This window comes from Dermacentor silvarum, chromosome 4 (assembly GCF_013339745.2).
Source record: "Dermacentor silvarum isolate Dsil-2018 chromosome 4, BIME_Dsil_1.4, whole genome shotgun sequence".
Classification (NCBI taxonomy): Eukaryota; Metazoa; Arthropoda; class Arachnida; order Ixodida; family Ixodidae; genus Dermacentor; species Dermacentor silvarum.
In genome coordinates, this window is record NC_051157.2 from 143,921,976 (window position 1) to 143,948,169 (window position 26,194).

General features: G+C 47.0%; 1 protein-coding gene across 2 annotated transcripts in view; it reads left to right on the forward strand.

The window, feature by feature from the left end:
• The window catches only part of LOC119448963 (phospholipid-transporting ATPase ABCA1-like), a 50,981-nt gene that overhangs the window by 21,556 nt on the left and 3,231 nt on the right, over nt 1–26,194 (forward strand). For both annotated transcript variants that reach the window (XM_037712167.2, XM_049666161.1), the window contains 7 exons: nt 4,027–4,152; nt 6,018–6,135; nt 13,159–13,313; nt 15,162–15,317; nt 18,613–18,785; nt 22,388–22,601; nt 24,714–24,876. In XM_037712167.2, the coding sequence (XP_037568095.2) occupies nt 4,027–4,152; nt 6,018–6,135; nt 13,159–13,313; nt 15,162–15,317; nt 18,613–18,785; nt 22,388–22,601; nt 24,714–24,876 (1,105 nt within the window). The remainder of the gene's footprint in view (nt 1–4,026; nt 4,153–6,017; nt 6,136–13,158; nt 13,314–15,161; nt 15,318–18,612; nt 18,786–22,387; nt 22,602–24,713; nt 24,877–26,194) is intronic.

Below are 26,194 nucleotides of genomic sequence, written 5' to 3' on the forward strand. Positions count from 1 at the left end.
GGCTACCGAGGCGTATGCTTTGATCCAAGGAGTATTTGCTGCAATCAAGCTGGAGGCCACGAAAAAGTAGAACGACGTGAACAAGCAGCTTGCCTTATCAAACAGTTTTGTGGTATAGGCGAAACATGGGAGTTTAAATGGAGCCTCAGAAAATTCTCTTACAAAAATAATTTACGCTTTAAATAAGGTTGTTGCGCTGCATTTTAGTGCATCTTGTTGGGTGTAGTGATCCGGCGAATGATATTACCTGAGGCACTGCATATTCAGCGATTCACCAGTTATTCAATTAGCATGGTTGTCATGCCTATAGTTATTGACCTTTCACTTTACCATAACGCAGTGATGAGCTTATGCTGGTACTTTATACAGTTGTGTTACTTCAACATTGAATACCTCTCCAGATTAGTCGCATTGTTCTGCCAAACCGTAGTAATATAATCAGTGCTCACTGGAAGGTTCTGCTGGCCTACTTCATGTGCTTGAGATGTTATAGAAGTATACCTCCGTATGTCTGCACCTATGCACTTAACTAAGGCCGAGCGAGGACACTCGCCTCGTCACTATTATTCCGTAGTGCTATGACGCGTGGTAATTTTTTCTTCATATTACCCTACAGGCCCCAACGGAGCATTGAGTAGTGGGTGGCATGGGCGTCTACAAAAAGAAAAAGTCGCAGTTTCGCCCGAAAGGCGAAGCATCGATTGCGATACCTAATTAGTTGACGGCTATTTTAAGTAACGATAGTACATTTATCGGCTATAAACTTGTAGACATTCGCTTACCAAGTAAAGTAACAAGCATGGTGTCACGCTAGCACAAGCAAACATGCACTTACCATTCGATGACCGCGCACACTCGCTGTCTAAACACTGGAATGAGGAAGCGTGGTGGCAGCAGCGAGCGAATTGACCTTCGGGCTGCCTCTCGCTTCCACGCGAACTAGGCGGCGAGAACACAGCACACACGAAGCTATCAGGACGCACTCTGTCCCCGTCGCAGGTCGCTTCCAAAATAGGGCCCGCGCAGGCGCGCCATACGCAGCAGCCGCCGCAGTAACCTCTCCCCCCCCCCCCCCCCACCCCTCCAGTGCCTTGCGTCCGACTGAAGACGGGGCGCTTCCTCCCCGCTTTCCTCCCTTGCGGTGGCGGGCGCGAGACTGAGCTGCCATCGTCGGCTCACCCTCGCACGCAATCACTGGCAAATACAGCACACGGCGCTCGGCGGCGATGCTATCGCCCTTGGACTTTATGCGGAATATCACGACGACGCCGGCGGTGACGATGACGGCAGAAATGCGCTGAAGCGTCCGTATAATTGCTATCGCATAAAATAACAACGAAGTCCTCCCCGCCCCAAAACAGGAACGACCAACACATTAAGTATACAGGAAGTTGCGAAATCGTTCATACAAGCAAAGAAACGAATTAAACATTGGAAAAAAGAATAACAGCGTACGCAAGCGCATAACAAACAAAACAGATATAAGGATTGTTGTGCAAAATGAAAACGACATGTGAGGTTTCAGTTGTTCGTGAAATCAAACCGGATCACATATCGACACAATATCGTAGGAACATTGTTCCTTAGTATTCATCACTCACCTGCGCACCGCGCAGACCACCATCCACTCCACAAGTCGCCGCTATTGGTCGGAAGCTTCCGAACCATATCGCCTCAAAATCACCGTACAGTAGATGAAAATAGCCATGCAAACATTCAAAACACAAAATGTGTATTGGGGTAAAATCCGTTTTCGCCGCCAATTATGATCTGTTAGCGAGATAAGGATTGTTGGGCAGCCATATTCAATTTTTTTCGGAACGTTCCTCCCTGCAGTCTCCGGCTATACATAAAATTTCAGCTTTTGTTTGGTATATTAATTAATAATGCATAGTGTGATACACGCCGCTTTGAGGTAGTGAGTCAGAACGATTTTCACAAATAGCGGGGGTTTGATGTAGACTGAGGCATAGAATCGTAAAGAACTTTTCTTTGGTTCGACATAACGATGCATGAGCGGTGGGAACGTGTATTTTTGAGACGCTTACACACCACGTGAGTCTGAAAACAATGGAACTCAAAGGCCGTATACTGCAAGGATTCTCTTCCTCCGATTGTCTTCACGTCTTATCACCCGTTCAGCCGAGCGGCCGATCATGACAAATAGCGGGCCGCAGTTTCCCGCCAGCCAATCGCGAAAAACAATGAGAAAGTAAAAATAAATCGAATCCTTGCAGAGAGCCCTTGGTAATTTGGTGATGCAGTAGTAGTTGCTTGTGTCACTCTTCTTTTGTGTTGTCCGCATACCTCTGACACCATATGGAGTACGTTCCACTCTAACTGGGGGCAATACATTGGAGTAAACGTTCTGGATCGCGGATTACAGGAACGCTTGAACACACTGTACCATGTGAGGACTCTCCGGCTTCTAAAAAAAGATCGCGGATTACAGGAACGCTCGAACACACTGTACCATGTGAGGACTCTCCGGCTTCTAAAAAAAGCTCGGCCAAAGAGCTCAGGATTGCTTCCAGTCTTCGTGTGTGTTTTTCTCTATACAATATTCAGAGTTTGTCACGAAACAAACATTTCAAAGTGCATATCGACGACATGGGGACGTGGGTTAGCAGTCCCGTACGTCTACTGGGACTCTCGTAATAGTACAGTTCAAGCCCACGCAGCACAAGATGGGGTGACGAGGTCTCGACGTGATAGGCGATGCACACAGGTAGACGACCACACGATTGGGAAGAAGCAGGCCGATGTTTAGCTTGTTGTTTACGTCTGCGACTCCACAATTTCACAAGTAAGGCACCCGTGAAATTGCGTAACCAGGCATTTAACTTTTTTCATCGCTTCACTTGCGAAAGGTAAATGCGGGAATTAGCTATTTCGACTTTAAAACACCTTTGGAACATTCGCTAAAACCTTATCTAAACTTTTAAAATGCCTGTAGTGATCATTACGGTAGAACATGCGCTGGAGCAAGCAAGGCTCCTGACAGGCTGAGTTGTTGAAGGTGTGCAGGCGTCGTTAACCCTACTTGCAGGACTACAAAATGCCTGTTACAGCCGGTGGATGTCCTCTCCAATTCGACATGGGCGATATTTCCCAGTTTGGGCCCAAAATAACGTGCTCCTTTCTTTCTAAGGAATAGTTGACAGCTTTAGAAGCCTTTCGCAGATGTCTTAACTATGCGATTCGAATTGAGCGACATCCTGCAAACGGATCTTGCAGTTTAGGAAAAATGCATTGTTTTCTCAACTGTTTCTTTAACGTGCAATACAACGCAAGCGCACGGGCATAAACGGCCGTGTGCTTGCGTTGTAGTGCACGTTAAGGAACCACAGGTAGTCAAAATTAATCCGGAGCCCTCCACTATGGCGTGCTTCATAATCAGAACTGGTTTTGGCACGTTAAACTCCAGAAAGAAGAAGAACATGAACGTTATCTCGGAGAATCTGCACGGTGGGGCACTGACGACAACGGCGAATAGCGTTTCAAAGCTTGAACAAGAGCCGGCAGCTTAAGCTGCGAACTTTAGCATCACAGCCACCCTTTTTTCTTTATTAGAAAGGGAAATTGTCGAAACATTTTACTCCCCAATCTGCATTTTGCACAAGTCTGAAAGCTAGTTTGCCGCATTGTCACCGAAGCGATAAATCGAAGTTCTTCTCTGCCGATTCGCAAATGCTTCACTAGGCGCGTCTGGTGATATTTTCGAGTACATTTTGTGTTCTTGATGCCTACACTGAATCTCGGCGAACGGCATTTTCCCCTGGAAGTGGAAATTGCAATCCACCCGAAAACAGAACGAAGGTATACGTAGAACGAAGGTATACATAGGAAGCGCGTAAGTATTCCTCAAAAACCAAGCTTCGCAAGTTGAAAGCTTCATGAAAGCTTTCCTTTCGTAGACTTTGCTTTCTCCAGAGTGCGCGCCACTGCATAAAGTACGCATTTACTACAGAATTGCAATTTCTCGATCACGCATACGCGCTTGCTTTTATTTCTCGCTTATAACAGGCAAGCTACTGGATACCAACCATGACGGTGGCACCACCGCCATCGAGAACGGCGGGCGAGCTGAACAACTTCGAAGAGGAACCCATGGACCAACTGGTGACCATTGACCTTGTCAACACCTGCAAGGTACAGAGGCACAATGCCTGTGTATAAAACGATGAAAAAAAAATAACAAAAATGTTCGTTATTGCATTAGCAGTTGTCAGACTATTCGAAAAAGCCCGCAAAATTGAGAATTGAGATATATAGTTATTTTTGGCATATTGTTACGTGTGAAAGGACACACAGTGACAGGATACGCAGTGACAGGATAGCCGTCGACGTCAACGTCAAGAAGGTTTTGGTTCGTAGGCAACGTGAGCAGAGGATTTGAGGGCAGGGTCGACAACGCAGCTTCACCTCCAGAAGCTGCAGTGTCTGGTTTAGGTGCTTGGAGAGGTGTAGGGTTTGAGCCGGGCGACGTGGACAATATCACTGGTGGTCACAGCGGAGGACGTAGTGGGCGTGGCTAGAACGATTTCGTAGGTGACATCGGTCACTTGGCGGAGCACGCGATATGGGCCTGTGTAACAGGAGAGCAGTTTTTCACAAAGGCCAACTTTACGCGATGGTGACCAAAGCAACACGAGGGTGCCGGGCGCAAAATGCACATCACGGTGATGGAGGTCGTAGCGTTGTTTCTGTTTTTCTTGAGACACTTGCAGACGAGCACGCGCAAGTTGGCGAGCATGATCAGCACGAGCGATTGCATCACAGGCATAATCGCTAGTTGAAGCTGTGGGGAACGGGAGCACAGTGTCTAGGGGTAGCGTCGGTTCGGAGCAGGGGCATCAGCGACAGTGGGTTCATGGCGGGAGGCATAGGGAACAGAAGGTCCGAAGGTCTGCACACGAGACGCAAGAGCCTTCCTCGCGGCAACCTTGCGCCCAAGAGGGTCGCCGAACAGTTCCCGAAGCTGTTCTTTGAAAGTGTCCCAACTGGTGAACTCGTCGTCATGCGTTTGGTGCCACACGCGCGGGGTGCCGCCGAGATAAAAGATGACATTGGCGAGCATAATGGTTGGGTCCCACCTGTTATTAGCACTGGCGTGTTCATAGAGCTTGATCCACTCGTCAACATCCTGTCCCTCCAGGCCAGAGAACACACCAGGGTCGCGATGTTGGGCAACCGTGACGATAGGCGTAGTCGGGCGAGCCGAAGCCGTTGCAGAGGCGGTCTCGTCACCGGGGGGCATGGTGACAAGCTCGATGTACCGACCACTTCGGAGTTCCGTGGTGAGGACGGGGATCGCTAACCTCCACCAGAATGTTACGTGTGAAAGGACACAGACGAAGGAGGCTATTTACAGGCTATTTACACAGAAGCCAGAGAGCCAGGCCCACAATCGCTCGCACCAAGAGCACAGACACACTTCGTCGTCTTTCGCGCGGCGGCTCGTCTCTTCAACATCTTTCGATGTTATCGTAATACTATTAACACGTTTTTTTTCGAAGTCTCCTCTTCCAATATTATTTTTTTTGATTGCTACATTGTTTACTATGTATGAAATGGTTACGTATGTTGCTCGTAACATACGTAACCCCCCACGTGCACACACAAACACGCACAGACACACAGTGCCTTGCACGCGATGGAAGACGGCTCGCATTCTCCCCGCCTTCCTCCCATGCGCTAGATCGAGCCACCATGCTTGTCGCCTCACTCTCGCATGCTCTCACTCGCACCCCCAAAGCAAACGGTGCGCGGCCGCGATATTTGCGCACTTCGACTTTATGCGAAAAAAAAAAAACGGCAACGGTGACGGCGGAGATTCACCTGGAGTGTCCATATAATTGCTACCGCAATTAAAAAAAAAACGTATGGAGCGTTAGACACAATTGAACTTGTTGACGTGCACGAGTTCGTTACTTGGCGTATGCGTTGTATGCAAAGCGCTGTATGCTGTAGTTGTCGAGCCACTGCCATACAGACGTTCCTCTCCACGCATGCAGGACTATGACGGCGTTGTAGCCGTGGACGACGTCTCCCTGCGCATTTACGACAACCAGATCACGGTGCTGCTGGGACACAATGGAGCCGGCAAGTCGACGCTTCTCAACATGATCACGGGTGAGTGTATATAATAAGGGCCCCACATGCCAACTTGCACATAAACTGTAGCTTAACTTCGCGGGCAGTTATCGTAAGCAATGTTTAAGGAACTCAAAGATGTAATTTAACTGAAAGATCTCGCTAAAGCATTTTTTTCTACAGCTGTTTATGCCCTTAAAATAATACGACACCCACCGTGGTTGCTCGGTGTTATATGGCTGGCTGTTGCCGGGCACGACGCCTGGGGTTCAATTTGGGGCCGAAGAAGTCGCATTTTGAATGAGGTGACATAAGAAATTATAGAAAAATGCTTGTGAGCGGGTCGTCAAAATAATCCCGAGGCCTGCACTACGGCATCGCCTCTCACCGTACCCCTCTTACTACGGGATGCTAAACCTGTAACGCTCAACGTGTCATATACTGGGTGTTCCACGGAACCTTAGCCAAACTTTAAAAATATGCAAAAGCCGCGTAGCTGGACAGAACCAGGGTTATGTTGTTTGCCGTCGCTTGGAGATAGTCGGATTATTTTTTGCATTCCACCCAACCACATAATCAGTCTTAATTATCCAGCTTCACAAATATTATAATTGGTTTTAAAGTGTCAATGAGGAAATTGTAGAGCAACATAAAAAACTCCTTATGCAGCTTTCTGTTGGTCAATACGTGCTACATAAGTCTCTTTCCAAGCATGAGAGAAGCCCCGCGAATACAAGCAAAGTGCGTCGAGCGGCCAATAGCGCGGAAATTTTTGGTTTATTCGCGGGCTTCTTTCACGCCTGGAAAAACTTTTATATAGCACCTATTGAGCAACTGATAGCTGTACCGGGAATTTTTCATGTTGCTCTACAATTTTCTCATTGACACTTTTCAGATAATTATAATACTAATTTGACAAGCTGAACAATTAATTGAGGCTAATTATGTAATTAGGCAGATTGCAAAAAAGCTGATCATCTCCAAGCGACGGCAAGCAACATTACCTTGGTTCAGTACAGCTACGTGACATTTGCATATTTTTAAGGTTTGGCTCAAGTTACGTAGAACACCCTACATGCAACGCTTAGTTCGAAGCTTCAGAATTACTATTTAGGCATGGTAACATTAACGCAAAACCTATAAAAAGCGCTTTCTACACTGGAGCGACTTTCTATAGTTGTGGATAGTTCAGCAATCGCTTACTAATTACCAAACTAATTAAGATATAAATATTCGAATATTCCGTTCATTTTTGCACAAATGAGCGCTCAACGGCCATTAATAGAAGTAAATGTGTTCTAATTTTCCTTGATGTGGAAGTGTGTTTGCGCGTTACAGAGTTAAACCCCATGAGTGAATGAACGAGTCTGACGGCGATCTTGAAAATTTAATCATATTGCGAACTATTTTTGTACGCGTGCCATTGCTCTTCTTATAACATATGGACCCAAGTACAAACACTTGGGTCCATATTCACATAAATACATCCATCGTTTGGAAGAAGTCGCCACCGAAATGGATGGCGCGCCGGTGCTTGCGAACGCTGAGAAACGCGTCGTGCGGCAACCGGGCTCCACTCTCGCACTTGGATGGATGGATGGATTGATGGTCTGAGCGTCCCTTTTGAAACGGGGTGGTTGGGTGCGCCACCAAGCTCTTGTTAATATTTCGCCTAATGTCCTACCTTTATTTTTGAGAAAACACACAACTACAAAGAATTCCAAGCATCAAACGTTTTGAACCATTACTGGGAACTCTGTTTCTGTACGTTTTCGTTGTTCGAGGTCTCCCTACACTTCTGCCACCAAACCTCCAACCACCTCTTACTAATCTCTATAGCGGCCATGTTTACTGTCCCCCCGCTATCCCTGAACCCAAGGGCTTCAAGGAGGTTGGAGGAGCCTAGACTGGCAGCTGGATAGATTTCTTCACATTCCAATGAAACATGGTCCATTGTTTTCCTAGCTTTACCGCAGCAAGCACATGCGTCTTCATCCTTGGTGTACCTAGCTTTAAAACTACTAGTTCTAAGGCATCCCGACTTCTCTCGGGACACCTTGCGCCACCTAGTGGCACTGCCGAGAAATCCGCGCGTGGCCTCCTAGACGAGAAGCGTGGCGCACCGGTGCCTGCGAACACTGAGAATTGTTCCCTCGCTTGCCACACATTCAGTGGCACGTACTCAGTCACCCTATTGATGATAGGGCCTTCGAAGAGCGGTACATACCATGTGCATTCATGGCGCAGATCGCTAAAGCGTTGGCGTGAAGGGCGTTCATTGAAATGTGACAGCACTACGCATTGCATTCGTGGCGCAGCCTGCTACTCCGTCGGGTCGCTGTCCTTGAGGAACCCTTGTGATGTGGGTTCGGTTCCGCTCAGCAATGAAGAAATTTAGGGGATCTTTGCGGTCATTGTAGAGAGGCACATTCCCTGTGGCACGTACCTAGTTACCCAAATTGGCGTCAAAGACGTTCATTGAAGAGCAGCACACACCTACTGACACATAACCAATGACCCAAGTTGGAATCGTGGAGGTTCATTGAAGACTAACACGGATTGAGTGGCACATACCCAATGCTCCAAGTCGGCGTCCGAGTTTCTTCGAACGGCGGTGCTTAATTACCCCGCAGTGTTGTACACCTTCCTCTAAAACAGGAACGAAAGCTCGTTCCTCCTTCCTTCCCAATATTGAAACGAGTTCCCGTTACAAGTTCCTTTATTGCGAAAGGAACGCGATCCAATTGACACGTTCCAATGTTCGAAGTGTAACTGGAACGCGTTCCTTTCGCATTAAAGGAACTGCTGCCGGCGATGTTCAAATTCGTTGAACATACGTAGTTGTTTGTGAGCTTTAAATTGCTCATTTTATTTCGCCTCAGGATTATCCGACACTATATTCTAATTAAATAATTATAAAATGTAGCGTTAATGTAACTAGACGTTCCAATGTACGAAGTGTGTTGGCGAAATAAAATGAGCAATTTAAAGCTCACATACAACTACGTATGTTAAACGAATTTGAACATCGCCGGCAGCAGTTTAGCTGGAAATAAAAAGAATCCAAAGAAACGCTGCTATAAGAATTTTTTCCGCGGGATCGAATCCCGGTCGCGGCGGCTGCATTTCGATGGGGGCGAAATGCGAAATTACCCATGTACTTAGATTTAGGTGCACGTTAAAGAACCCCAGGTGGTCCAAATTTCCGGAGTCCTCCACTACGGCGTGCCTCATAATCAGATCGTGGTTTCCGCACGTAAAATCCCATAATTTTTATAAGATTTTTTTCAAGGAGCACCGGACATACTCCAGGGATGTCTAACTGCAAATTTGGTGCTCGTCTATTACAAGTGCAAAACATATGACACTTTCCAATTCGGTCTTGCACAAGAAACCACATCGAAAGAAGCAATACATAGGCGTTTAATGAATGCTAATTCAATATTGCAGTATGAGTGGGAGCAAGAAATGTCCAGAATACATATTCGCAACTAAGTTAAGTCCCTTGTTTGAACTCAGCAAGAGTTGCATCTCGATGTAGGTGCCTGACAGACAAACCCGTTTTCAAGCGAAGCTTGTATTGCCTCAAAAGCGTTGGCGGTGGTGGTGGTGGCACGCTAAAACCCTATCGAAAACGTGTCGAAAACTAGCGTCTCGTTCGTTTGTCATAGACCAAGATTAGCATGGAAGGATACGAATGTATGACTAACATGAATGTATAACGTTTCATGACGTCAGTAACATCACATGCATGATTAACAATAATAAAATCACGCGTGGTGCATACCCGCATTGGATATGCGCGTACGAGCCAAGTACAAGAATGATAGGAAGGAAGGGAGGAAAGAAAATAAAGAAAGAACGGAAAGAAGGAAGGAAGGAAGGAACAAAGAGAGAACGAAAGAAAGAAATCACCTGTGGATAATACCGAGGCCGCACATTTGAGCTGCGCTCCCCGACTAGAGCATGTGCGGGGAAAGCTGCGCCGGCGCTGGATCACGTGACGCGCTCGACAAATCAGGGTCGTTTGGTGTCACGGAGAGGGAAAGGAAAGAGGCTTCCCTCGCCTCCAATCAGTGCTGACGTCCGGATAGGAAGGCCCGCAAGTGGTGCGTTCCGCCGAGGAACAGGCTGCGTTTGAGCGACGGCGCCGCGAACTCGCTCGGGAAAGGGCTCGTCGTCGACGTGCCGATTTTAGCATGAGGGCTTCCGAAGCCCAGGCGAAACGTCAGCGAAGAGCCGCGGACCACAAGTTGCGGGAGCGCGATCTTGAGGTCAAACGTCAGCGAAGAGCCGCCGACCGTGAGTTTAGGGCAAAGAAGCGGAACACCTGCGACAGCGTCGTCTTGCCACAAGCTTCGCTTACTCCCATTTTCTCTACAGGGGAAGGGCTGGTGATTTTTTCATTAGTACTTCGTTGGCAATGTTGAAGAGCCGTTCCACCGAAGCGCTTGAGGGTACTGCCGTGTTCTACCTGAGGAAAAGTTAGATCAATCCCTCGAAGTTCTTCATCTGCTACAGCGGGTAGTCAACTGGTACCAGCAAGTACCGCGACAGCTCATCCTGTGCCTCGGCTGGAAGGGTTCGGTGCCCGTGAGGAGGTGAGGACTGGACTTTCCATCCGCTGCGAAGTCCCTCGAGTGGCGCTGTGATCCGGACGTCATGATTCCTTTGCGGCAGACCGCCATGCCGGCATGGAGGAAAGAAACTACAGGAGGGAGGCTCGCGCGTCACGTGGCAATCTTAAAGCCTAGCAATAAAAACATACAACAGAGATCTCACGAAAAAAAATGCCCCACAGTCACGTGACAGGCAAGCGGTACGTAGTTCTCTGCGCCTCACGTGGTTGCCCATCCGCCCTGTGTGACGTGCTGCGTACGCCCTGCGTGACGTGTTGCATACGTGCGTGTGTCTGTTCAATGCCGTGGAACGTTTACAGAAGGAACGCCGTTCCCTCTGCCGTTCCTTCATAAACGTAACGAGTTACCGTTTCAGTTCCACCGACCCTTAATGGAACGGTGGCGTTACTAAACGTAACGAGTTACCGTTTCAGTTCCACCGACCCTTAATGGAACGGTGGCGTTACTCCGTTCCTCCCAAAAGGAACTAGTTCCAGGAACACCGTTCCTTAGAACGCCGTTCCGTACAGCACTGTTACCCAGTCACACATCTACAGTGAGCCATGTCGGCGTGAAAGAGGTTCGTTGAAGAGCGGCACCTATGCAAACATTGCCGCATACTCAGTGACCCCAAGTTGGTCCGATGGTTGCATTCGAACCCGGTTACCTGAGCGCAGCAGCCCGATGGGCCACCGATTCGACCAATGAATAGCCAGAAATCCACTTAGGCGAAAACGGTTAGATACTAACATAACAAACATACGAGTCGTATACACGTACACACAAACACAGACAGACAGATATACAACGAAAGAAGTACGTGAATACCCTAAGAATGCTAAGAGATTAAAATGCGGTATACACGCGCCACATGGGCACCTACGAACTGCCTTGAGATAAGGTAGCTTGTGATTTCCTAAATTAGTTCAACCTAAAGTGAGCCCAAGTTGTGTGCTGAGGTAACATCGCTTCGAAGGCAACCATCGGACCAACTTGGCCTTGTAGCACGGACAAGAATGAGTATTTAACAAAAAGCCAGCGAGAGGCCTATGTACTAGGCGCAGTTTGGTTTGTGTATGCAGTCAATAATTTCACCACTAGTTGAGCCTATAGTACATATAGGCTGAACTAATGTTTCAGCAAGAGATCTACAAATTTTATGCGAAAAGCTATCAAAAGCGCTATGTACACTTGTTGAACATAGCGATTCTGAGAGTGATGCTGGCATCCTCGTGTTTAATCACTTAGTGCCGTGTACGGCGTGGCGCGGCTACTGATATTTCGTCCGTATAGTGTTGGCGGTGTTATCGCAAGCTCTTACCTGAGCATCTTAATTCTACCCGATAGTCTCGAAAGCCTTCCTGCGCTTCGGACCCTGCACAGCTTCTCGGCCGGCTAATCGCGAACAATTGCAAACCATGGCCACGAGACAGCACCAGCGCAGTAAACCACACGGTGAACAGTGAGACACGGCAGGGAATGTAGTATACGTGTAATGAAACTTTTGTACCCAACTTCAGAGCAATTGTTGGCGAAAAAAGAGGTGAATTATTAGTAGAATAAATTGCATCTCAAGCAAACCTACCCTAAATATTTCTCGATCGATCAATTACGGGTAAGTTAGAGCGCCCTTCGGAGTCTTTTCATGTTTTTGAATTGAAACGAACGTTATCAGATTGAATGCTTTTGCTTCAAATGTAACCTAATATTAGTTGACAGTCACTCTTCTTGGCCCGTCATTCTAACGATGTCTCCATTCGCAAGGCAGTGTCAAAAGAAAATTGAACGCGGCGTTGTGGCCTACAAATTAAGGCGAACTTTTCTTTGGCTCTTCCCGGATAATTAGCGTTTTTCGTCGTTTTCCTCTCAAAATTTAATTGCGGATATGTGCAGACAACTAGGGAAACTGGTATGTCCTGTCTTGTCAAATAGACAACTTGGACCACCAATGTACCCGAATAGGCAACTTGCTGCTGGCTTCTGGTTGGCCAAGTAGACGACTACGGTCACTGGAAATGGGTCACTGGGTGCCTGAAAATACAAATTCGGCACTGGATATCTATCTGCCACCGGGTATGTACCCATGCTTGGCTAATCTCCCAAAAGACGTCCAAGATGAGTGCATTAGACAGTTACACCAATACGCACAAGAAAAAGAAGAGGCGTATGACCTGGACGCAGACGCCAAGGATCCGGTTCCTCGACCAGATTGTTCCCGTGGTGTTGGAACCTAAGCGATACGTTTCTTCACAGATTTGCATAATTCTTGCCTTCAGCTTATATGAAAATACTAAACGAGGCTGGTGGCAAAAAGTTAAGTGCTATTTCATCAGCATAGTATGTTCATAGTATGTTCATAGATTTGGGTCCAGGTCTTTGATGATACGAGTAAATATTTTCTTAGTGAACTCTCTGCGAAGATAACCGCCCGAATTTCCTGCAGGTTTCCTGCCATCTAGCAGTGGAGCAGTGTTGGTGAATGGCTACAACATAATGACCTGCACCGGCGAAGCCCGGCAAAGCATGGGGTACTGTACGCAGTACAACGTGTTCTTCGAGGACCTGACCGTCGAAGAGCACGTGATGTTCTTCGCTATAGTAAGCGTCACTGAGTTCTCTTGGCGATATTGACTTGTTGATGCAGGGTTTCCGAAGAAGCCGCGAGCTAAAAATGTTTCCTTCATGTTTTAACGAATGACTCAGAATAACGAATCGAATAACGACTCCGTTAAGCTGACTTGTTCTTATATCGATAAGAGCAGGTCAGCTGAACTGAGTCGCCTCTCAGTGCTTCAATGCATATCAGTCCCAGGGAGAACACGCTTCAGGATCATTCAATTCCCAAAGCATCTCGTTCGTAAGTGATTTTTGCCATGGGCCGGCTACCTTCGCTAGTAGTATGTCCGGCATTAGAACAGATGGACAATTTTTTTTCTCAATAACAATTCTAGCGTAAGAGTTCATTGTGAATATGGGCATGGAAGGTTTTACGTAAGTTGCTGAGACAGGTGGTGGACGGAAGGCCATCCGTTCGGTCACGTCCACGAACATGCCAACGAGGGCGGCAGTGATGACGTAGTTGAGGCTACACTGTCGCACTGTGTTGGAGCCGTCTCCCGGGAATCTGCCATAGCGGCCGAGTCATGGCTACGACGTCATGCTGCTGAGAACATTGTTTCCGTATGCGGAGGCCATATTGTAAGAGGAACGGAATGCAAAAGTAGCGAGTGATAAGTGCACGATAAGGAGCACTGGGTGATTTTGAAGATGTTAAATTCAACCATTCTATCGGTCGATTAGTCCACCGATTGATCAACCACACGTCAGCAACCGAAAGGGGCCACCAAAAGAAAGTCTGAATGAAGCGAAACACTCGTTCTCCGTCGTAGCCGCGAGGCTAATAGGAATACACCGCCGCGAGCGGGCGTGAAGCTTGACCAGAGGTTACATAAAAATGAGACTAGCTCATTTACCTCATTGTGTCCCTTGTTCGACAACTTTGTTGAGACTAGCTAATTTACCTCATTGTGCCCCTTGTCCGACAACTTTGTAGTTTTCCTAAAGACTTTGCGATGACTTCGAAACCTGCCCGTGGCATACAACGGTTGATTGTGTTACTCACCTACTTGGTCCACCGTCGTCAGACCCAAATGCGAAACGTTTTATTACTATTGCGACATACAGCTTGGCGCTTTTATAGGTTTTTCTCAGTACACTAAAATTAGAGAAGCATATTCCGAACCTATTGGTATTGGTACATATCCTATAGAAGTGTACCAATGGCGTCAGTATTGCATTGATGTGAGCCTTTCGATGATTAGAAAGGGAGAAAACTAACTCGGGGTGGCTGGCGACCTCATGCTATTTAATTACCGCAGCACCCCGCAACGCCAAAGGAATTACCAGCGTTTGCTCATGACTCGTTAAGAAAGGCGAGATTTCGCTGGAAAGGGAGCAAACGCCTTTGAAGTTTCTTGGCCCAAATTCGAATGAAGTACACGTAAATGCTTTGAAAATGAGCGGCGTTTCGACTTCATATCAGAGACACGTTCGCAGAAATTCGGGGCGACATCCAGAAACAGGAAAACAACATTTTCATTTTCTTCGCTCTTGTTCAGACATTTGCCTCTACAAGGCGACGAAAAATTGTCTTCAGAGAATTCTCTATCAGCATAGGGTGATTTATAGCTTCTTTAATGCCTTTTTGACGCGCTAAAGCATAGTTATGCTAAAAGGTCACGTCGGGAACCGCGGCTTTCATTTGAAGCTTCAATGAAGTTTCGCAGCGTAAATTGTTCGGTAACTTGCTTCGTGAACTATGCTGAGCGCGACATGGGCGAGGATAAACTTTCTAAAGGAAAGTCATTGTCCTCGCCTATTTCGCGCTCGTTTTTACTCAAGTTTCGCGGCGTTTGTCGTTCAATGTGAACGTATACCTTCTTGCAGGTGAAGGGCGTGCCGCTGAGTAAAGCGCGACAGGAGGTCTACAACTTGCTGCAGGACACCAGCCTGTACATCCATCGCACCGTTCTCGCCGTCGACCTCTCGCCTGGCCTCCAGCGCCGCCTCTGCACAGCGCTAGCAATCGTGGGCATGCCGAAGGTTTGTCCACGATGCACTGCTCGCTTCAATTTCTGACGCTTCGTTTGAAATCGGCGAAGGTCACAGCGATACTGCAGAGGTGGAGGTGCTAGTACACAAATCGCCGAAGCACCATCGATACACAAGCGAGGGCTTGTGTATCTATCCAGCGAATACAATTGACATTTTCTGCCGCACGGCATCGACATATTTAAATAGTTGGCTACCTCGTGAGTTTGAGGCATTTTTTTTAATATAGACATTGATTCCGCAAAGCTTCAAGGGAGAGCCGAATTCACGAAGCATTACCATCGGCCTAATTGACCAATATGTACTAAATCGCCATAGGCTGACATTTTACTACGGGCACAGTTCTAGCGCAATAAGGTTGTGGTGAAAACTGCCCAAGGCTATGCTGTCTTCGAAGCCTCTAACCACAAAGCTTTTTACGAACATATATAGTCCGTTATATAGTTCACATCAGTCGGAATAAAATTTGCAGGAGCGAAGCAACTGCGGCCCCGTATATTTTAATAAGAATTCTAGCTTGAGACCTAACGAAAGCTTTCCAAAATATTCACGCTCTCGTAGCTGCTACCATTATTAACTGTAATGAAAGGTCGTTATCCGTAAAATTGGAAAATGCACACCTTTAAAGCATTGCCGTTCGCAGTGTACTTGGTTTGACACTGCACATAAAGACCAGCGCGCGAAGAACGGACTTGAAAGAAAGCACAAACGCACTTCTTCTTCTCTCTTTTAAATGCGAAGCATTTCTTGGCGAACATTTCCCACTGTGACAGTATCTATCTGCCTATCTATCTAGCCGCCTACGCCTTGGTGCTCTCATGGTCGTTTCGTTAACTTGGCAGGTACCAAAATTGGCATAGTATGACAAGAGCGTATGACGAACTTAAATGATAGGTCATGACATGACTATCATGGCATGCGTGTCATGTATTTCACGAATCGGCTGCATGAAATGCCATTGACCCAGTGAAAAAAGATTAACACTCAAAAACCACTGAAATGGTTTGGGACGGGGGTACTAAGTAAAGGAAACACTAAAGGATGGTGGTAGAAGTAAGAGTCATGACCATGACTTGGGAAAAAGGGCCAATGACTCAGCGAAAAAAGATCAACACTCAAAACCAATGGAATGGGTCCGGAATTTTCCTAAGTGATGGTCGAAGTCATAGTCACGAGCATGACTAAGGCTTTCGGCTTAAGGTCTCTTAGGCGTAGCTCAAAGGACTCCTGAGGACTCATGACATGGATATCATGAAATGCATCTAGGTCATGAAACAGTCGCCTACATCTTAGTGCTCTCATGGTCGTTTCGTTAACTTGGTAGGCTTGCGCACACTGCTTCGCATAACATCAATTCCCACAATGCTTGGGATCTGCCGGCTTTTTATTGCGATAGCAATTATTAGCAACCGAATTTTTGCCGTCGTCGTCGCCGTCGCCGTGAGGTTCCGTATAGATTCCAAGGGCGATAAAATCGTCGCCGCGCGCCGTATGCGCGAGCGAAAGCGCGCTGGGGACGAGCGCTATCACAGAGGGCGAACGCACGGCAGAAAGCAAACGCGACCGTTGCGCGAAAGACCGTGGGGGTATGGGAGGGAGGGAGGGAGGTGGGGCAACGCTGTGCTGCTTCCCCAAATGCTTATCTTGCAACCGGGCGCAAGGGGAACTGGCCACTCAATCTCCCACGCGAAACCAAGAAAGCGGGAAGGCAGCGCGGGAGGAAAGGGGGGGGGGCAGCTTCTACTCTGCCAACAACTTCTCCTCTGCACAACTCCTCTGCACTTTGCCCGGCGGTGGCGCTCGCCCACACCGTCTCTTATCTCCACACGGCTGTGACCTTTGTATGCGCGGTGCATTCGCCGCTCAGTTTCCGTTGAAGCGATAGACCGCGCGAACCTCCGCTTGCTGCCAGCGTTTTGACAGTCGTTGTCTGCGGTCATTCAGTGTGATCTATTCATGTTTGCTTATGCGCGCTGACGCCACGATTGTTAATTCAGTTAGTAAACAAATATGTCCTAGTTTATGCAGCAGATAAAACTACTATCCCTACTACTAATAGCTCTGTACTAATTTGCTATCGCAATCGATGCTTCGCCTTTCGGGCGAAACTGCGACATTTTTTTTGTTTTTTCCTTGGTGAGATTTTCACGCGCCACTACTGCTTTGCTATTTTACTACACCTTACCTACAAATGAGAAAATACTTTTTGCAGGCGAAGTCTTATGGAACGTGTACACCTTCTGAATGTGAAAATCACAATAGTTTGGTGGAGGAAATAAAATTATGTTTAAGCAATCAACCACGGAAAGATGTCCATAATAATGAAAATTACAGATGATTGCCCGTGTTACAAATTTCATGAACGAATATGTTTATCTTTTGGACGATAAAATTAAGGTAACATAATGGACAGGTGGTAATGCGATGTAGTGTTCATAAAATAAAGTTTGGTGGCACAACAGAAACACACTTCGTGTTATACCTGTACTACTCACCATTATATACAAATAAAAAATTCCGCCGTCAATGCACCCTGTTACAAAAGCACCAACACGACAAGTGACTTACGTCACACGCGCACTCACGTGTGCGGAAGTGCAGCATACGTACTCACTCTTCTAGGCCCTCCGCCAAGGGCAAGTGCTTTATTGAAGAAATCAATGTTTGAAAGTAAGCTTGCGTCAGAAAATGCGTAAAATACGACTTACACACAAGCTGCGGACATAATAGCTTCGGATTGTTCTTCGAATGTACGAGACAACATACATATGCTACGCGGGAACTGAAATGTAAAGCCCTTTTTCCAGCTGCCGTTTGAGGTCTGTCTGAGTGAACGCGACCTTGAGGTGGTGGTACCGTTAGCACAGCGTACACTCTTATACCTGTAGGCCCTCCGCCGAGCGCAAATGTGTTCATTCATTCATTCATTATTCAACGTAAGACACGTCAGAAAATTCATAAAGTCTGGCTTACACACAGCCTGCAGACAGATCACCGGATTGTAATTATAATATACTAGAAAACTTAATTCGGTTACGAGGAAACTCAAACACAAAGCCTTTCAGCTGCCGTTTGTTTTTGGGTGAACACGCCGCGAAAAATCCCGACCAACTAGAGGCTAGCAGCTTTGTTGTAATATGTGGTCCACCAGCAGGGATCGCTAATTCAAAACTGCGTGTGTTATTATTTTAGGGTAACGGGCAAGAACACTGCTTAAGCTCGTGATGCGTCTGAGAAACCGCAACCGCCAATTAGTGAGCTGTGCGAGTCGGCGCGCGACATTCAGGTGGTTATCTTGGACGAGCCAACTACCAACATGGACTCGGACGGACGGCGCGAACTGTGGGAGCTGCTGCTCAAGCTGCGGCGCACCACCTGCGTCCTGCTGACCACCCAGCACTTGGACGAGGCGGACGTGCTGGGCGACCGGGTCGCGATCATGGCCAACGGGCGTATAAGGTATATTTCGATGGGGGCGAAATGCGAAAACACCCGTGTACTTAGATTTAGGTGCACGTTAAAGAACCCCAGGTGGTCCAAATTTCCGGAGTCCCCCACTACGGCGTGCCTCATAATCAGAACTGGTTTTGGCACGTAAAACCCCATAATTTAATTTTTAAGGTATATAGCTCGCAGAAGTTGAATTGTGCGAAGCGAATGATGATCCAGGAGGCAGCAGTAGCACTCGACGAGGATTATACTCGAGGACAACTTTCTGTGACAATGAAAAGAAATTTACAGGTTCGAATCTTCTGCACATGAGTAAGTGCGCAAAGTAGTCCGCCAGGACCTTACAGCGCTTTCGGTTTCTTGGAAGCAACACTGGGAATCAGCGTAGTAACGACGGGCGATGGTTTCGTATTTTCCGAGACACGAAAGAGGGGGAGAAAAAAAAAGTAAATTTAAAACTCACTTCCGTGTGTCTTATTTTGCTGCATTAAAATAATGATTAGGTCTTGCTTAAGCTAACGCCGTTCAGAATGTAGGTTCTTGTTCTTGTGGGCAGTTTTTCTCGGTAACTGTAGATGCATCACCACAGAAAGTTGTCCGCGAGTACAGCACTTTTCAAAGCGAAGCTTTCGATGTGAAGTAGGGCGGGTTTTGATGCCGCGGTCGCCGAGACGACCGGGTTACTCGGAGGTTACTTCCCTGTGTTACTGGCATTACTGCGGATGTTAATAGCATTTAGAACTTGACTTTCTTTGTGGGAGGCGACGGGTGCAGATTCTGTGGTCGTTGGTGCCCGACTGTAGAGGGGAAAATGCGGGAGATGAGCAGGCAGAGGGGTGATGGCCCGAGCAGAAAGGTGGGCGGGGAGTTAGTAAAGTGCGCCGATCGGCTGGAGCAAGCGAAGACGTCATCAAGGCCGCGACCTCGGAGTGAGACAGCACGGTACGCGTGACGGTGGTGGCAGCGGTGCTTTGCAGTCAGGCGGTTACGTTGAGAGAATTCTGGTGGTTCTTTATTGGGGACTTTTGCTTCTAATGTCCGTTTGCGCCCTATCTTGGGGCCAATCTGCGATGGGTTCGAAGACTAGGCGACCCGGGATAGCTGAAAGCTTCATGTGGCCTGTGTGCTCGCACCGTGTTCGCATTGCAGTGAGAGGTGAATTCGAAGGTGAATTTGCTCGCTGCTACTTCCTCTCTTCAACACGCTGGCATTCTGACAGCCAGTGTCCGCGGCCTTCGATTGAGATGCGTTCGTGTTTGCCTGGCCGCGCGTGTCAGCGTGCTTGTTAATTTAGTTTGTAAGCGAGTGTTTACAGCAGTTTATGCACACCTTATACAAGTGCTAACCTTACTTCGTATAGCTGTCTAATATTTAACTATCACAATCAATGATTCAACTTTCGGGCGACAGTGAGACTTATTGTCTTTTCGATGACATATTGCTTTTGATTCCTCATAAGGCTTTATGCAGGATCTGTATGCTTGCTTCTTGCCTGCAAGATCCACCATCACTAGTTCCTGCACCTGCTAATCTGCTCACGTTTTGCGTTAAGAGAGAGAGATAAATGAGATGGCAAAGGACAGGGAGGTTAACCGGAAGGTAGATATCCAGTTTGCTACCCTGCACTGGGGAAGGGGTAAGGGGAGACAGAAAGATAAAGAAAAATGCACACACATAGAAAGGGAGAGAGAGAGATCAGAACACACACACACACGCACACACACAAAGGAACTCAGGAGTGTCACAGCCGTTCAAACAGGGCGATCAAATTAAAGTTGACAGTTTTTTTAATTAGGCGTTGAGACGTACGTGAAGACCACATTTACAGTAGGATTATGTGGCGAGGGGGACACTAAGTGAGATGATAATTATCGCTGCTAGTCGAGCAATTAGCAAAAATGGAATAATTAACTTTTGACTGGCTGCAGTAAGCAGGCACGTTTGTATGGGTGCAGATTCTGTGGTCGTTGGTGCCCGACTGTAGAGGGGAAAATAGAGGTAGTCGATTTTCACTTGGCAGAATTCTTCTAGCGAATCTGTGCTTTGAGATATCGAACAGCGAAGTTTAATTGCCGTCCGCATGATTAAGCATGCAAGACAGTGATGGCCGGCTCAAAGCTCCTGATCCGGTGCAAGCAACTAATCCGACCACTGACCGGATCAGGCCTGCGTGCCGTATTTGGCAACCCCTTGTTATATAGTACATTGGATTACCTGAACTTAGTATTTCTGTCTTCAACGGGCTGGCGACTCCGCAAATTGATCGTTGTCAACAGAAAGATTGCGTTATAATTGCGACAACCAGCACCGATTGTGTATGTGCTCAGATCTGGCCTTCGTGTCTGTACAAAACGATGCTTTCTTAAAATATTTACATATATAAATCATAATAAAAATTGGCCGTATATCTGCTTGCTTCGCTGCAAATGACGTCGAAAGACGTCAGTCTTCTGCCTCCGCTGATACGTAACACCCTCTCTTCTCAACCCTCCCACCCCTCACGCTCTTCCCCTCCCCTCTCATTCCTCCTATGATGGATGCAATGGAGGTTTTGCTGAATTCAATTCAAATTTCCCGCGTTCGCCCTGCTCTCGCGCCATCTGTTGGGACCTTCTATTACCGTTGGCCTAAAGCCGGCTACAGAGCCACGGCTGCAGTTTGTTTTTAACGCGTAGCGTCTCTTCGACACCATTTCTAACACATTGGTTCTTCATTTACTAACGTAAAAACGAGTTCAATCTGTACTCTTAATTAAGTGAACGCTGCGGATCATGGTTATGTACATATATTTTGCCTCAAATAGGCCTGAGGTTTCCTTTACGCTGTGTAATGTTGACGTGTATGACCCCGTGCCACCGGGCGGTTGAATCAAGTGACAGGCCGGGCGGTTCAATCAAGTGACAAAATTTTTCGTGTTTAGGTAGCCCAAGAAAGACTATCGTCTCTAATAACGTCACAAGAATGTCTGTTAGCCACTAGCAAGGAAATGACGAATCTATGTGCTGCATACCATTACCACTGTAGCAGAATAATCGCTGCGCCGTAGATTCGTCTTGTACGGAATATTCACACTAAACTGTGGTATTCACGAGTGAAGGCCCACTAGTGACCGCGATAGAGGCCAGCTGGGGCTAAAACCAGATCAGTATGACAGGTGAGGATCTTCCCTATTGCAAGCGTGTGGCGGTCCTTCTTTCATGCATCGATTTCTGTTTCGTCGCAATAAATAACCTTTCTGTCTCCACGAAAGGGGAAGAAATATCAAATTGACGCGTTCTTTCCTATGCTTCGAGTTGTAGCATAATTCGGCCTGTCACTGCAGTCTGCTAGCTGCTGGGTGGCTCAGATTGTAGAGCGAGCACCCCGGAAATGCGTTGGTTCCGGGTTTGATACACCAGACCAGGCGAAAATTTTCTTCAACTGCAAAGTTTTATGCTGAGAAACCCATTTGGGGTTTCCTTTAGAGCATCGTGCGCTATAGTCGGGCGGATGAAAATTTTCTCTTCCATGAACCTTCCTCCACCTAGCGGATTTCCGCAGGTTTGCTACCTTTGTCCCTTCGGTATACATTCGGTAATTGTGAATAAATTTTCATCGTTTGTATCACGCAGGTGCACCGGCTCACCGATGTTCCTGAAGCATCGCTTTAGCACTGGCTATCGCATGCAAATCAACAAGCTGCCAACCAAGTGCGACGTGCCGGCCATTGTGGAGCTGCTGCGCAAGTACGCGCCAAAAGCGAGTGTGCAGAGCGACTCTGCCAACGAGGCGGTGTTCCTTCTGGGACAGATCATCGCCACGAAAATCATCGTTGACATGTTTAAGGTGCGGCGGCGACACCATTTACTCACCACTCTGGAACAACAAAGGGAGCAACGGCTACTCCTTTTTGGTGAATTCGTTTATCCAGCGCCTAGAAGCAACAAAGGAAGTAACCGCGGCTCCCTTATGGGGAAAAACATTACCCAGCACTTAATAAAGGGGCTCTGAAACACTTTCTGAACATAATGAGAAAATGTTGCTGATCTGTAGACGAGGCCACTGTTACCACGTGAACCACGTGTTAATAAATTATGGGGTTTTACGCGCCAAAACTACGATCTGATTATGAGGCACGCCGTAGTGGGGGACTCCGAAAATTAGGACCACCTGGGGCTCTTTAACGTGCACCTAAGTCTAAGTACACGGGTGTTTTCGCATTTCGCCCGCATCGAAAATTAGGCGTGGTCCACATTACGCTGGGGAGCTGGGGATTTACAATCTCATGCGAAAAACAACGTAAATCGCTCGGTCTCTCCTTCGGAATGTCGTCCTGCAGCATCATCGCAAGCAGCCATGCCCACCAATAGTTAGACGGATTGCGTGAGCGCGAAAACATGGTCAGTAAAACTATAATTGCTAATTTTGATTTAAATAAAGAAAGAAATACACATGCCTGCCATTTTAAAACGACAAAAAATATTTCACCTTTGCACTTCTGGTCTACAGACGCCAGTTGCGCGTAGCTGCGTCTGCTGAGCGTGGCCTGAGAGATGGCACCGGCGTGCTGCATAGCGCAGATGCCGCGGCCGCCACTTGGCGCCGCGACAAGTCCCATCGTCGGCGAGACGATCAGACAACCGCGAGCGCTGATTCATATCTTTAATAGGGAGGCCATTCTATGATTAGTTAGAAAAGTGTTTCAGTGCCCCTTTGAAAAGAAGAAAAGTAACAGCGACTACTTTTACAGCGAACCTCTTAGATTGTAGTTGGGCGGAAGTTTTCGTGGCATGCTCACCTAAACACGACAGCTGGAAAAGGGGCTTGTGTTTAAATTTCCGCGTAACAGAGTTGTTTCCCCTTATATTTGAGGTACAATCCGATGCTAGCATGTGTGCAGGTTGTGTGTAAGTGGTACTTGACAAATTTTCTGACGCAATTTAATACTTTTAAGCGTTTATTTAGTTCAACAAGGCACTAGCGCTTGGCGGACCGATTAGAAGAATGCGGACGTATGCTGCACTTCCGCGCACGCGCATGCGCGCGTGACGTACGTTGCTTGTGGGGGTGGTTCTTGTTTAACGTCGTCTGACGTACGTCAGTTGGGGCGGTGGTACATGTCTAGCGTCCACACCAGCTTCGCTGTACATCTGATTTCACAGGGTGGAACGGAGGCGTAATTTATGGCGAAATTGTCTACCCGGTATTTAATAACAGATGGAGTAACTGGGACTCTTTATTTATGAAACTGCGATTCCTTTTAGGGGTGGTAATTAACTACGCTCTAAACAAACTTTACAGCCTTCGGAGCTTACATTGTCGTCAAACGATAATCTTCATCTGTCTCGCGTGCGTTGTTTTCTTTTCTTTAACACTCTATAATAGCTGCTTTCCTGTAAAGAACGCTGTGTCACGCTGATACGCTAATGTCGTTCGAGATCTGAAAGTACTGGACGTACAGCGCTTAAGAAAGGCTCTTAGAGCGGAGGACGATTATTTTTTGGTGACAAGAAAAGCTCCGAAGGGTGTCGTGAGCTTAGGTACTAATAGAAAGGAACCTCTCTTGCATATAAAATATGCTACATGATAGCAGTGTTTAAGATGTGAAGCGCTAAAAAGAACGCGGGAAGAAGTTTGAAGATTTCACTGAAGGCATTGAAGATCTTGCCTTCAATAGATCTACAGTGAATATCTGGGTGAAACATATTGGTACCGGAGGCGAGGACAAGCTTGTTTAGTTTGGTTTGTGGCACAGCAGGCCTTTATTTGCTGCAGACACATCACGTGGCTTCCGAGGACTAGACGAGTAGAGCGGTCTGTCTGTGCTACTCAACCATTCTTTCGTGAAAGACGAGAAAAGCTGGAAAACAAATCATTTGCATCTGTATGGCGTCCCTGTGGAGCTCCTTTGGACCTAAAGACTACTACCATTGTAAGCAGACTCGTCGTCTAATGCAGGATATCGAGCAACGGACAAAGGAACTTGGCATCGAGTCATTGGGCCTCACCATGACCTCCCTCGAGGACGTCCTAATCAGCGTGGGAGAGGAGCATCACGTGCACCGCCAGCAGCGAGTTCCGCAGGCCCTCCAGGATGACGCATCGGCCATGGAAGCCAAAAGTAAACGACAACAGTGACCACGTGTAGATGTCCTGTCTCGCGCACTGCGCGGCCCATTCACCAGCGCAGCTGCGCAACACAAAGAAGGACACACACCAGAATTTCGATGCAATGCTTGGTCAGAATTAGTCCAAGACCTTCACTCCAATACGGCGTCTCGTAGTCCAGGCGCTCAAAAGATTCCGTCTCGAACAACAGGAACTTCTTGTGTGTGGTACTAACCAAATATTTTCCCGGTATCGTTACACGATAATAAAATTCAATATTTGTATCAAATTTTCTTATGCGTTTGGCCACATCTCTGGCACACGCCTCGCTGCCTGCCACGTTATCGAGGCGGACACGCAGAGGGTCGGGCACCGCAGGAAAGAAAACACGTAATTTTTGGTCGCTCCACCATCACTTTTGAAGCGCCGATTACGTTTATTTTTTCTTGTTGGTAAGCCTTCACTGTTGTTTGCAAGCAGACTGAAGTGGTTCTATTGCGTGATGTCTATGTGAAGTGAAAGAAAGGAAAACACTTGCAAAATATCACCCCCAAATTCAGGTTGACCCACTCCCAAGTTAAAGTTGCCCCACCCCAACCCTATGTATTTCCTAATGAGCCCTATGTATTCTTATGGGAAAGGTGTCATGCTTTTGCATTACAGACGATTTTGCGGCCAAAATTGCTTGGGTAATCGCCAAAGAATGCTGCGCATTAAAAAAATTAATTCGGAGGTTTTACGTGTCATAACCGCGATTTCATTATGAGGCATGCCTGAGTTGTGGACTCCGGAATAATTTAGACCCCCTGCTACGCCTAGGAAACAACAACAACAAACGTTTTATTTCGATTCACTGCTGACCGCAGAAGATTGGGCTGTAGGTGTTTTGCAACACCTGACAAAGGCCCAGCATCCCCTCGGTAGTTCAAGCAGATGCGGTTGCAGCATAAGATCGACAAAATGTTAGACAGTGTTTACAAAGTTACTAAGTGGAATTCAAACACGTTCGATGTCACACGTTATAAGAGGAACAAATAAAAAAGTAACTTGTACGAAGCTAAGATACATTTCAACGATGCAAGTCATTATGTAGCATGCAAAACAGTAGTTCAAAACATTTGTCATTGATGGTTGCAAATCATTCATTGTAGATATAGGAATCATAAGATCACTGAAGAAGAAAACACTACATATGTTAGGATACTGTTTTACATCTCTCCTAATAGCGAACTGTTTAAATGAGTTGAAGGAAGGTTACCGTTGAAATGTTCCCTAATTAAAAAATAGACTTCTGGATGAGCGTTTAAACTACGAGGTATATTAACCGGAAG